This window comes from Patiria miniata, unplaced genomic scaffold, assembly GCF_015706575.1.
Source record: "Patiria miniata isolate m_02_andy unplaced genomic scaffold, ASM1570657v1 HiC_scaffold_3, whole genome shotgun sequence".
Lineage (NCBI taxonomy): Eukaryota > Metazoa > Echinodermata > Asteroidea > Valvatida > Asterinidae > Patiria > Patiria miniata.
The window spans coordinates 14562280-14576830 of NW_024037069.1; the positions used below are offsets into that span (position 1 = coordinate 14562280).

Consider the following 14551-nt stretch of genomic DNA (forward strand, 5'->3'; position numbering starts at 1 on the left):
AACAAGTATGCCGGGCGACTTAGTATCATTTTGTTGGAGGGAGTCCATTAGGCCAAACAAATAGTTCTGCTTCCGGTTTCCCTACCTATACCCTTTTCTAACAGCCCCTACCCTAATTTGGAAAACCCCGCGTTGTGTCTGCCTAACACATGCATTGGATGATACTGGTATATTTGGGCTTCGCTTAAAAAGCCAAATAATTGAGTTTCAGTTCTGATAAAGAAAACAGTGAACAATATAGCATCATTTTGTAAACAGACAAAAAGGGAGGTGAGTAAGGGAAGATTATTGTTGCTAAATGGTTGGTTTGGTGTTATAATCTTTGAAGCCTGAATCTAGGAGCCCAGAATAAGCTTTCTGATACACTACATGTATTGCAAGGTTACTATAGAAATGGCAAGATGGTAATGTGTTCTTGCTAATGTGTTCCGTGAGTCTACGGTCGATACTTAGATTTTGCGCAGAAAGTATTTGATTCAGTGATGTCAATCGTGACCATTCGTATATGTGACATATCCCTTTCATAATGACGAAAACTGAAATAAGGTCATATTCAGTTTGAGGTTATATGACATTTATATTGCATCCATTTGAGGGACGTGTTTAACCTTATGTTTCTACGAGTCACCGATGGAATAGTAGAGATATTGATTTTCTCTTTGACTTTTTGAAGGATGTATTGCTTGTTTTTAACGACAGACAGACAAACAAAGTTTGCTTTGCCCACTTCCAATTAGGCCTAAGTAAGTGAATTCCCTAAATGTGAGGTTTCTTACACATTTTTCTTCTGATCGACTGTGATCAACGTCTCTGTTCAGACTTGGAAGACTGTATTGCAAATCACAATACCAAATCAGATTAATTAAATCAAATTGTTTACATCAACTGCAAACCTACCTGAAAATGAATCCACACACAAATTGATGTCAGTCCTGAACGTCTGGTTCTCCGGGCAGCGACAAGTACATGGATATTCCCTTAGATCACACCGGAGCCTGACCGCCCGAGCCTGCCGGCACAGATCACCACACCGCGGGCAGGCACTGGTCAAAGCGTCACCATCGTCTCGCCGCGTAACGTTCACCCAGAACTTATCTCCCGTACATTTGCTGAGACTGGCCTCATCAAAGGGCGACCCTTGCTGCTGCTCCTGCTGCTGCTGTTGCTGGTCGCTGCGAGCTGACATAAGGGGCAGACCGAGGATCATCGTCAGAGGCAGCAGGGTGGATGATACCAGCATACCTGGTGCAGGTGGCAAACTCCCGGCGTGAGTGGGTGGCAATGGACGCTACTCCTATGCTACCAACCATGACACACTACGGACACCACGGTAGATGCAACCCGAGTTGGCAGGGTTGAGATAACACAGCGCACAGGGCAGATACCTGCTTGCTCAGTATACACGTTCTCATCTCATCCAAAAAAGGGCAAAATCAGTTGCATTATTTAGTCTGTTATCTGTGGTCTTCAACATTGTTAGTATACTCCGCCCATAGATGTGCATGAAAAACATAAATGTTGCGTACAGTAACCAAAAGCGCGTACGTGATGATCATTTCCTGTTCATGCACAGTAAACCCAGTACATTTTTATTACACGACTCAGCAAAAACTAACGTCGCATCCCTGTGTGGAGGTAGGAATGGTGATAGTGCGAGTGCACTGCATAGCACCGCGCGACTGCTTAGATTCTTAGGCCTATTTTAATTACTCATCGTTGCATATCATTATCGAAGCAACGTGGAACCTTGTCGACGTGTAACTATCGTTTCGAGTCAAGGTCGTGTGGCACTGCGCTCACCCGAAAGTCGTCCTTTTGAACTGCAAGTGCGTTTGTTTATTGTTGTGAGGTATAACCAAACCGTACCTTGCTATCTACCGTAGACGAGTTTCTATGCTGTATCGAGTTTCTATGCTGTATTTTCCGTCTTGTATATACCGCTCACGCTAAACAACACACATAATGCAACACGCACACGTGCACAGACCAACTGTTAAGCGTAGTGATTTCGAGTGCCTCGTCATCCGCCTATGTAACTCCACCCGTATACTTCAGATTTTTTCAATTACATCCAACTGTTCGGTCTAACGAACCTAATTTATAGTTTGATGAGCGACCGTCGTTCAGCGACCTTTTTGTATAGAGACTGTTGACCCATGATTGCATACATGGGTTGATACACGCTGACTTGCTCCACTGATTTCATATTTCTTGTTCCCACCGGCACGGTATTGCCTACTCCTAGATTTCAATACTCATCAATAGGCCTATCCGGGGTTACAGCACGTGAAATATGTCAGCATAATGTGTGTATTATTCGGTGCATTTTGTACACGTGGTGATGAATACTCACATCACATCGGCAATCGTGCCTCTGAGCTGCCTACTTTCCTCCGCACACGATGAGCAAATGAAGCGCTTTCACATGCCGCACTGTCGCAGCACTGACCGTTATCTCGGCACACACACACACCGTACCGCCCTCAGCATCAGGCTTAAAGCCATCAACTGTCTTCTCTTTGCCCGACTGCCCCATACACCCAATCAGCCCATATACCCATCATTGGCTTACATGACTGTGACGTCACACTGCCTGCCGTTGAATATTTATGTCGAAAATCGATGCTCAGCGCTTCACCACTCACACCGAAATCACCACCGTCTCTCTTTCTGTCTTTCTACAGAAAAAAAAGTGACAGTCAGTGCAAAGAATCAATGTCAATCCGACGTGTCCCCTTTCACTTGAAGACATATTCAGAGCTACTAGTGGCGAATTTCCAGACTGACATTTCAGGCAGACAAACATGACAACTGTGGGTGTACTTGCAGGGTTGTCAAATCCTCCCTTACCATCTGGAAGGTCGTGGGTTCTGATCGATACTGACCATCACCCCCCCCCCCCCCCCCCCCGCCTTCCCCTCCCCTCGCACTTACGGTTCCTTACGCTCCGTTGATCACACTACACCGTTCCATCTATCTCGACTACCAGCGACCTCCTGAGTAGTGTTCTTTCTTGTCTGTCTGTCTGTCTGTCTGTCTCCTTTGTGGAGTAGCCTAGGCCTACATCACCACAGAACTTCTACCCTCGCCGCTGTTGAATACGTCGCTACTGGCATTTGTTCCGTCTTCAGGTTCTGCCGATGAAACGAAACGGTCAGGTGTGGTACCGAATACCTTGTGTGCGATGATCTTACGACAGTTGTTGTCTTTGATGGTGATATGTGCCTGGTGCCTTGAGACAATTGAGGCCCGCACGTGTGTGACTGATAATCTCCAGATATCTCTCTGTTACGCAGAAAGTGCATTAGCTTTGGTTTACAAGATTGGTTGGAAATATGACAGTTCATTATAAACACATTAAAGCAAACCATTAGTGTAACATAATCATTGAAATCAATACCCCTTTAACATGACAATAATGTTATCCATTTTAGTAATTGGTCTCTGCTCACAATATGTCACTGTTGAGAACTGTACTATTAGGACACGAATTCTAATTGATTTGATTAGTCGCAGTGTGCCATCGGGACCTGTGCGTCCGTCACAGTGAAGTATCACGGGGCCAACTTGCCTGGCCTGGCGTCGCCGAGTACAAAGCAGAATCTAATTACGACACAGGATTTGGGCGCCAGCGAGCCTGTATATTATAATGTTGTTTCCTTCAATAGATAAACCAATGTTATAGTTTTCTCTCCAGAACTTGCGCCTTTCTATACGGTACTAAGTGGCGCTGCTTGCCTCATTTCTTTCCGTTCTCACTGGTAGATTTTGTTCAACATTAATTACGTGTTCGCACGACGCGTGTGCGCGTTTAGGCGAGCGTTGGTCATATTAGTCGTATTAATTACACAATGTTTTGCGTTTCCTTGACAATAGGCGAGTAGCTGTTAACATTACCCTCACCATCGTGGAATCTTTTAAAGGCGAAAAGGGTGGACACTTGAGGAATTGCTGTTAACGAGTTGATCTACATTACACAAAAACTACATCACTTTGCTTTCAGAATCGTCAATGAGTTGAGGTGATATAGACATACTTGCGTTCGATTCCTGCATTTACACCACAATTACAATGCTTTTAAAGCACATCTTCCCAATCCAGCCTAGTTGGTACCCATCTATTCATAGGTCTATAGGTCATTTGCATTAGCTGCAAAGTCTTTTTTCCTGCCATAGACGAAGACACACTAGTTCAGATATACTGGTTGTCCACAGACCTCGACAAATTTTCAAGCCGCAGACAAGACAGAATTACAAAGTATTTCGGATAGGGTTACTGATGGAGTGAACTAGGCGCCATATTAGGATCTTGGTAGTCGAATGCACTCTTTATTTGCCGTTCGTGATCGGACTACGGCAGGCGTCATTTTGCACGACGCTCGAGTCATTTTGTGCGACGCGTTTCCTGCGCCGAACGGAAATGAATTCTCCCAACGCCGAGTGAGTTATCACCTGCAGTATCCTGGCAAGCAAAGAAACCAAATGATCATTACATTTCTCTGGTGTTGTTTACTATATAGAGTCTAAGATCTGTCTTTTACAAAATGGTAAAAGCAATGTCGATTGTGATGCACGAAAAAGCTCCTCGCATAGCTCTACGGATGCCAAGAAACTTAGTCGAAAACCAAGATAGTGCCAAATAATATATAGCTGATTGTGTTCGATGAGCTTGAGAAATTTAAAATAACATCTAAATAATCATGGAGACATATCGGGCATTTATAGTTTGTACCTGCCGCAACTTGGCAAATAGAATTGTTGTGATCGTGCAATTCTCTCAGAGCGTTAGTAGTTAGTAACTCTATGAAGAAATATTGGGCTCTGCCGCTCTGGCAACATTACCGTCATATGAATTTGTTACCCCCACTTTTGTTCACTTAATTTTACAGTTTAAATCTGGCGCGCAGAGTACCACACGGAGGTCCAGGGCTACATAATCGGATTAACGCTGGCCCTGTGTAGCTGTGCGTTCAACCCTAAAATGTGGCCCGGCACATTCCATTCATAAAATGGTTAAAACAAACCTATACATGACAATGTACATATAGGATTTGTGCACATATCGATGTGAAGGTATGCCTAATAGTACAACTTCTTGTCCGATTTTGTCAAACTTGATACAAACATCTTTTTTCATTTTTGAATTCTTCAAGAAATCTGACGTATACACTAACGTGTATATGCATATAGATATCCTCCCCACAAACAAAATAGTACAGCCCAATAAACAAGTGCACGTTCTTTCCATCACAAATTTCTATAACTGCCTTGAAGTGAACAGTATTCAGATCCAAAATTACATTATTTTAATTTTATTAATTCATGTCTTTTATTCATTAATCATAAATCAACAACAACAACCAAAAGACATGGAGGAAACCTAGAACATCATGAACATGAAAGACGAATCAAAAGAAACAGTCTAAATGTCAATGAAGCAAGGAACTAGAAATTAATGTAGAAGTAAGAGACAAATTGACAAATTAAATAATTAACAATTTACCATAACAAGAAAAGCGTAACAAGAAAAGCATAAACCAGGGAATAACGATTGCTTGGCTAGGTCAAGGGAATATTGATGAGTGGGATGGGCGATGTGAAAGAATACCTTAATCTTGAGAATCAATCCAAACGGGGCTGTATTTTGAGTAGAAGATTACGAAGGATGAGACCAGTGCTGTTTTTGACAGGTGAGTGGTGAGTTGCCGTATTTCGGTTTTTGTCATCAGATTGAATAGGGAGCGGATTTGTGTTTTATTGTTTTCGTCTATGAAGCCTCTACTTCCTATTTCCAAGGCGATGAGTTTGGAGTTGAAACCTATCTCACGCAAATTAACTCCTAAAAAGACCACAGTTTTAATGCCAGATAACTGATTTACAAAATGGATAGTTTTTAAATGTCTTATCTAAAGTAGAACTGGAGAAAACGTGTCTTGAAAAACAGGTGATGAGCAGAGTCCAAGATCACGAAACACGTGGTAAGCAATGGTACATCGATGTAGGTCTCGAACGATGCCTTATCGATCGAAAGTTGTCATTGGCCACTTTTTTTCTTTGTGAAAAGTACGGTGTTTTTTTTTCAACCAATCATAACAAGGTTTACATGTAAGGAAAGAGGAGGAGCTAAGCTATTCGATTCCGTTTACCCCCACACTATTCGATACTCTAGTCAGGAGTTACAGTCAAAAGAGTCGACGCGAGGGCGCTCAATCGGTGCGTTTACACAGGAAAATGATGAAAAGTTCACATTTTCAAAGCCGAAATTACGGGGATTTTTTTCAAGATAAAAAAAAATAACATATACCATGAGAAAGAGAAAGAGTTAAATTGTACAGAACCGTTTACCCCCATTGAAAAAGACCGCATGGTTATCAAACTATGACTCGAAACATCGAAAAAGGGGCCTTTTTACCGGGATTCTCGCCCACAACAAATTCATATATCCTCTCATGAAATCAGCACATTTGAGCAATAGTAACATTGTGTGCGCAAAATTGGCGCTGCTACTGTGGTTCTAACTCAGCTGTTACGTAATAACCCAAATGGCATGAATGTAGCCTTGCTTTCAAGTTTCAACCATACTGTGCAAAGGGTACATAAATATTCACAATAAGGGTTTTCTGGTTGGAGAGAAAATCAACTTCATGGAGGACAACTACGATGCAATCAGTTCAGACAAGGTGCCTTACACCTGCAATGATGGTGATCGCCGGCACCATGCCAATGTTTTAAAGAATGTGTGATGACTGTTTATAAACGGTCACCGACATATTTGACAAATTAGCATCTTCCAATATCCTTTCCAGCGAATGTACCGAAAACTCAAAAGCAGCTAGCTTGAACCGACCCGTGTAATTTCAAAGGAATGCAGCATTGTGCGATCACACATCGCGACTCCACAAGTGCAATGTCAAGTACTCAGTATACGGCTAATTTGCGGACGGGTGTTTACTTTTGAGACGGCAGTGCCGCCGAGGGGATTCCGGTAAATCATCCTGCCCCTGGATGGAATTATAGATGGCTAGCAATATACACAGAGCTAGAGAGCCTTGATCGTTAAAGGCTCAAGCGAGAGTGTTTTTTTTTTTCGTGAGAGATAAATTACGTCCGCCAGAGGTTAACCGCGCTGTCCAAGAGGCAAATACTGCGGGGATTGTATGCACAAGTAAGTCTACATCTGCCTCCTGATTCATCTCACCATGTCTTATTTCTCCATGATCTCTCCGTGCGGACTAAAAACAGATTTTGGTTGACAAACTTAGCAAAAGCACTTCAAAACAGCAGAATCAATGAAATCATCATCACCTTTATCATGAAGTATGGATATTTTTTAGCACAACATGTGGCTGCTTCGGCACGAGGGGTTTATCTTGCTATTTACGAATTGAAAGCCGTTCTAATATAAATTTCATCTCTTGCATCTAATTTCTAATTCATTCTAGACTCAATTCTTGCGACTTCCCACAAGTGACTGCTGACGATACCGATATGGATGTGTGAGGGTGTAATACGTGGTCCTGCCTAGCCTGCCCGGGCATCCAGTAACAATTGCAGGGACTGTCCATCAATACTGAACCCAATTCTGTACTTCAAGCAACCTGCTCGATAAAAACTGCCACAATATGACGAAATTTGGTCTGAATTTACCTAACAGCCGCCATCGACCCGGTCGATTTAGCAAATAAATTCGACTGAATTTTAAATTTCTAGGAGTTAATTTGAAAAAAAAACTACTGTCACTTTTTAAATGTTAAATCCGGTTTCCCCTTTATTTATGTTTTCACACGTTCATGAGATGTATCCCATCTTCTGTATAATTTACAACTCAAATTTAATAATGAATGGCAGCTGAAAGGGAAAACTGAATAAAGAGAACTATGTGAGTATTAGATGACTGACCTTTAAAATAAAGCCCAAGTCCACGTACATTGGTGATTATACACGCGATGGGGGCGGCACCTGTGTTGGATGTGTTCTGATGCATAAATGAGTACCTGCCATCTGCTACAACCCATGCTCGTTTGTGAAGTGAAGTAGGTGAGATGGACAGTTCCTTTAAAACAAGCGAATGATAGTACAGTTGTATTAGGCCTAAATGCAAGCATTTACATTGTTTAAACAATTATGTTAATTTATATTCCAGTTACTCGTGACAAAATCTTTTGGGAAATGGCATCAGTCCATTTTGTTTGTTTTTTTTTTTGGGGGGGGCGGTATAGGTCTATACAGAACCCATTCTCAACTGTTCTATCCCTTTCGGAAACTTTTCTGGTACTAACTCACCGTTTACAAAACCCAAAGCAATTGAAGTGCATCAGAAACTATCAACAAGAACCAACTTTAACAGCAATGTGCCAAATACTAGGTTTATGTTATTGCCATTTACGGACCATTTCAGAACCGTCTGAGTAATGAGTGAACAAGACACTGACCTGATTGGTACAGAGCCCTATGAACTATGTGCGGGAGCTACTGCAAAATTGAAAACATTTGCAGAAAAGCTTAGATTGACACGGACAATTTTTTCGGACATCTGATTTTTGGATCAACGTTCTCCTCTCCCTGGTTGTGAATCTTCCTTTATCCTATCACGAGTCCATGCACGGACCTCTTGAAACACAACCAACTACGTGAGCTGTGCGCACGAACCACAGAGGTAAACGAGAATTGTCACTGTCCTGAGGGAGAAATGCTGAGAGGATCTGGGGATGAGGGCAAATCTCCTTAAAGCTCATGGACTCTAGGGTTTCCGTCTCAGCGACGGCACTGGATCGTAAGATTGTCCCTTGACCGTGACTTATAATGGAATATGAAGACCCACGGACAATCGACACAGCGCAGTACATGATTGTTTTTACGTCAGTTCTGAGCACAGTAATTAGACCACGCTTGACGAGATTTTTCTATGATGTGTTTTGAAGGGCACGTAGCAAGAACAAGCCTCCAGTGTACTGTTACACAATTTCAATTTGGGCAGACGCCATGCCGCACGAGGGATTAGTACTTAAAGAGTGCAACGAACCCATCTCAGCTATAGCATAGACAGCGATCAAGTTGTCATGCAGATAGAAGATACAAGTCCAGGCCAGGCTAGTAAAGCTGGTCCAAGAATACACAATATTATATTCAACTGAATCATGATAGTGGCTATTATAAGTCTTGTCGTGCTAATGGTCTACACCATGGGCCTGATTTAGAAAGAGTTGTATTAACTCGACTCGACTCGACTCGACTTGAGTCACAACGGGTCGCTGACTCGACTCGACTGGATCACTGCGAGCACATGACTCGACTCGAGTCCCTCATCAGAAGACTCGAGTCGAAGGCTAATAACATTCGATAATTTTTGAAGAGGCGTTAACCTTACATTTAAACATCAAATTTAGCCAATAATTGACTATATTGGAAATGACTGAGAAATGTCTTAGATGCAAGATGAATATCAATTGATATTTATTTACCATTTTGGACATTTGGCCCAGAAATTAGTAATGTTTACTGTTTTCTCACCGTGTATTCATTTTTTTCTTAATCTCCCATCCGTCCAGAAATCCATTGCGAAAGTCATCGGGCTTATCAAGGCATTTTTTCCACGTATTACACACACTCCATATTATTTACCCAGAGGTAAATGGGTACCTGTGAGGGCAGAGATGGTTATTGTGATTGAGTTAGCTTCCTTGCGCCTAACAGGCTGCATCGAGCTGTATACTCCCCAGGGAGCTGAGATGGTATTTGGAATGTTTCATGGGCCCAATGAGCAGGGGTAATAAATAATGTAGCGCCTTGAGCACCAGTCCTGGTGGATACGTGCGCTTTATAAATATCCACTATTAAGATGAAATTTGAGAAGGGGTGATTTATATTCAAAATGGTTTTGCCCTTCGTCGACGTATTTTATAAACAGTGTATACTCAGTGTTGTCCCGAGTGATTGTGAGAAAAAAATCACAAACTACTTGGTGGGACTCGAGCCCACGACTTCATGCCAGGGACAACACTGAGTATAAAGTATTTACACGTCGGCGAAGGGGCAAAGCCCAATGTAAATCACTCCGGTGCATATTCTATGTATATGAACAGTTTGGTTGTTCACTCTGCTATATCAGATTTGAATCAGTTAATAGACTCCGGCCAGCTCGGTAGTCAAGTGGTAATACGCCTGCCTTAGTGTAGTAGGAGGTCGTGGGTTCGAGTCCAGGCCGAGTAGTTTGTGAATTTTGTTCTACAAACACTCGGGAAAACACTGCGTATACAATGTTTATAAAAAACATAACAGGCAAAACCCGTTGTTGGAGTTACAAGCAATTTCATTTCCCCGCCAAAAATGGGGAAAAAACATGCAAGGAGTTAACCTTACATTTTTTAAAAATCAAATTGGGCAAAAGATTGACTAGATTGGAAATGACTGAGAAATACCTTTGGATGCAAGATGAATATCAATAATTGAAATGTATAGGCTAATCATAAAATGGGCAAAGAAGATTCACTTTTGGAACAGAAATTAATCATTTTTCACTGTTTTCTCGCCACATATTCGACGCCATATTTCTTTTTAATTGCACCATCCAGGCATCATGAGGCATCTTAAATGTCCACCAAGTTTCAAGCAATTTCCTTTTTTTCGGCCGAAATTAAAACGTTGTAAGGGGTTAACTTTACATTTTTAATTAAAGTTGGTCAAAACACCGACTTGTAATTTCTGGTAACGAGTCAGATGCCTTTTGATGCAAGATGACTAGGCCTACTACTATAGTATATATATATATATATATCGATAGGCTAGTTATTTTGACGATTTGGGCCAAAGAATATCAATTTTGACACCAGAAATAAATATTTTCACTGCACTTTCACCAACTTCTCGAAGCCATATTTCTTCTTAATTGGCACAACCGTCAAGAAATCGCGGGAATGTGTTACAGTGTTTCATTTTATAGGAGAAACCATGCCTATAGGTATTCTTGATGTTGTGCAAGCAAGGATTCCACGCCAGTCTCATCGTTAAAATTCAAACCAAATGACCCTTTCCATGAAATATTGGCTTTAACGGCAGAGCGTTCGCTACACTCATTATGCTCGACCTGACAACACGCCCGTTCTGCACTGCAGTCTGTGGTTATGTCCCTTTCTTTCCACTAATCCTTCCTGGCATTTTGTAGCGTCACTGTTACTATGGTTACTTGCTAAAATACCCTAATAAATAATAAGGCATGTGCGGCATTCTCGTCTGCACGATAATAATAAGCATTTGCGAGCGTCGTCTTTAGCATAATGATAGTGGAGGGGAATCGTTACCGTCAAAGAAGGCCCTGGAAAAAACGTTATTGTGACTATCACAGTTTAATATGGTATAATGACATTGATTTTGTAGCACTGCCACTATTACCGGTATGCCTTTTTATACGCAGACCGACCACCTGGTAAAATTGATACGGTAAATGTGAAGAACCGTATATAAAGAGCAATGCATAATGCATGAAGACCTACATGGGTTACTCTGAAGCAATCTTCCACACAGGCTCCGCTCACGATGACAAATAAAATACCTCAATACAGCGAGAATTGAGTTCCCTGCCGAACAATTATTCAACTGATTATCTTCGAAATTATCGATAATTTTACGTTCACTTCACTCCCCATCTTCATCCATAGCTGTAACTGCATGTGTTCTGCGTTATTAGCTCTGCCAACTCTGCCCACTAGCTGACAATTAAATTAGTTAGAACCTATCACGTTGGAGGCGCATTATGTACCTTTGACATTTCTGTACACGAGCAAATTTCAAATTCTAATTTCCAAAGAGTAAAACTCGGGACCAGACGATTTAGATTGAAAATCACCGTTACTTCTGAAAAAAGAATCACTTCGGTCGAAACACTGAGCTATTCCATCGAATGAATGTGCACACTAGGTGCATATAGTTTCAGTGGGATGGAGTGAATTTGCACTCGATTTGATAGAATGGAATGAAGTTTCACACTTTGGAAACAAGATTTATCTTTGCAGTATTCGTTCTTGAAGATCAGTTAAAAAAACATCAATCATCCTCGGTCCAATAGTTCATTCAAAATATTTATCAACAACATGCGCGCAAACATTGTTTGCAAGTGCCTTCAAAAATTGTGACGCTAGAAGCAAGTAACGAGCTTGCACTTCCTATACACATTAAAGGATGTTTATTTCAGATCCAAAATACTGCTTATTCAAACTATACCGCCCCAGCGCGGGCCCGGGAGTTGGTGCACTACGGTGAACGTAAGTTATGTAACATCCCATCTTCTCAGATTCCTCGGAAAACCCTCGTCAGAACTTGAGAAACATAGGGCCTACATTTACCATAGAAGGAAGAAAAATCGAAAGAAAAAAGAAAAATCGAAAGAAAAAAAAGAAACACACTCAACCGCACCGTCACGGCTAGAAGTATATAATTCAATCTAAGTAGAAGCTGACGGATGATTGATGATATTTGGTACACATAACAGTAACAATCTCCTGACGATGACTAATGCAGGCTAGTCGAAACGTTGAGACCAAAGACAAGTTCTTTTAGAACTTAAAGCAGGACTGTTCTTATCAGAACAACACTACTTAGCGAAAGTTGATAATAAGCAGCACAAGCTCTTTTCAGAACTAAATATCTTCTAAGCAGTAGTTATTACCACATGGTGTTACCGCAAACCGAAACGATACTGATAGTAACAATCAAGGCCAACATCCAAATAAGGAAATTATTTGACGATTATGAATCGACAAACGTGACAAGAGTTGTCTCATAGATTGAGTAGCGGCTAACGGTACCTTGGGGTATGTACAGTTTATTCCACTGCACTTCCATACAACATACATTATTTCAATATACGACAAGGTGCAAAACCATTAATGGAGTGTACCTAAGGTCTGTTGCAAAACAATATAATACATGTCCATGTTTGTACATATTTTCCGATTTCATTAAGAAATTTTCTTTCAGATTCATCATCGGAAACCCATTAAAAAATTAATGTAGGTGAACTATAAGGGGGAAAACGGTGGCGATTTTACTCCGATTAATCTCCCAAGGGTAAATCAATCTACGTCTACAAGTCTCCACGTTTGTAAACAACATAACGCGTTGCATTCTGTCCAGCAAATGTACATGTATGCACCATAGGCCCCTGGTCACTGATAAACTGGATAATTTGGACATAATGTTGGTTTGTTGGGAATACACCTGCTCATCGTCCCCGTAGAAAACGCACTTTGCCCTGTGGTGCCAATTGGTGTAATAACTTGCCCCAATCGCCAATTATCACACATGCAAGGCAGATGGTCTGGTGACAATACCGTAACTTCCCCCAGGAGGAAGACGGGGAAATTGCAACCTGAACGTCCAATGCAACATCGCACCTTCCCAACACACAAACACCTGCTAGATCTCCATCTGCTCATCTTTTACCTTTTTAATTTTGTTTTGGAACATCAGTTTCAGATAATGAATTACAAACATGATTCGGAAATGCAAAATCTTTTTATAACTTTTCTGCAACGGCAAGCATGATTGGCGTGTTTCATATCAAGTCACGTGATACCAATAGAGCCTTGCACGGTGCGCCCTCACTGCGGTCCCATTTTGCTATTTAAAATACGTTACGATGAAAAGACAAAATGTCTACTAACATCCATATCACTGAGGAATAAAGACTTGTCCTCAGATGTGACGTCAGAGGCAATGGGTCTATTTTGTTCTCTTAAATCAAGGTGCAATGTTATGTACATGTAATTTAAAGATTTGTAATAGTTTTTAAAATAAATGAATTAAGTGTAGGTATATTCTTTTCCTCACTACTAAGTACATATTTTTTCTAAATTACTGCTTACTTACTTTATTTTTTTGACGAACCTGTTGATTCTAATACTCTTTGTCTATAGGAGGTATGGGATAAGTTTTTAAAACTGTTTCTGCGTTATCCCTGCTTTTGACACTGAATGGGGGACTCTCTATTTTTAATTTTTAATTTACAGATCTACATAATTACTTTTTTGTTTGTTGAGTCTAAACTAATCCATATCATTTTTATGTGGAAATTGCGAATACATGTAATTCAAAACAACTCAAATAAAAAAATTCATGCTTTGAAACAATGCCAAGACTTGTAAATACAGAAAACGCATTGGGAGAATTTAGATTTGGAAATGCCAATGAAGTTGGAAAAAATTATTATCAAATAATTACCCGACCCTGTTGCATGTTAGAACAAAACTCCCTTGCAAATATAGGTCATACTATGAATTTAGGGTCCAAAGTGTGACTTTGTTAGTGCCTCTGTCATCAAGAATGACTTTAAACGACTTTTTATAAGTTGAGTAGTTAGTTTGCTATCCATAATCACGGACGACTGCACCAAGAAGTGCATCAGAATTATACATGTCAGATGCAACAGGGACAGGAAAAAACCGGACCCCAAATATATAGAAAGGGGCACTTCATGCTTTTCCTGGAAAACTGAGGGCACTGTTGCTGTGATGTCATTCCAGGAAGACATTGTTCAGTTTATGTGTTTTCTGTTCAAA

The 14551-nt window shown here is 40.9% G+C and overlaps 1 protein-coding gene across 1 annotated transcript in view; it reads right to left on the reverse strand.

The window, feature by feature from the left end:
* Positions 1 to 2815, reverse strand: part of LOC119738256 — a 30048-nt gene extending 27233 nt beyond the window's left edge. Inside the window, exon 1 of the mRNA XM_038213061.1 lies at positions 898 to 2815. Coding sequence (XP_038068989.1) covers positions 898 to 1240 — 343 coding nt within the window. The 5' untranslated portion in view covers positions 1241 to 2815. The remainder of the gene's footprint in view (positions 1 to 897) is intronic.
* Positions 2816 to 14551: the final 11736 nt, after the last annotated feature.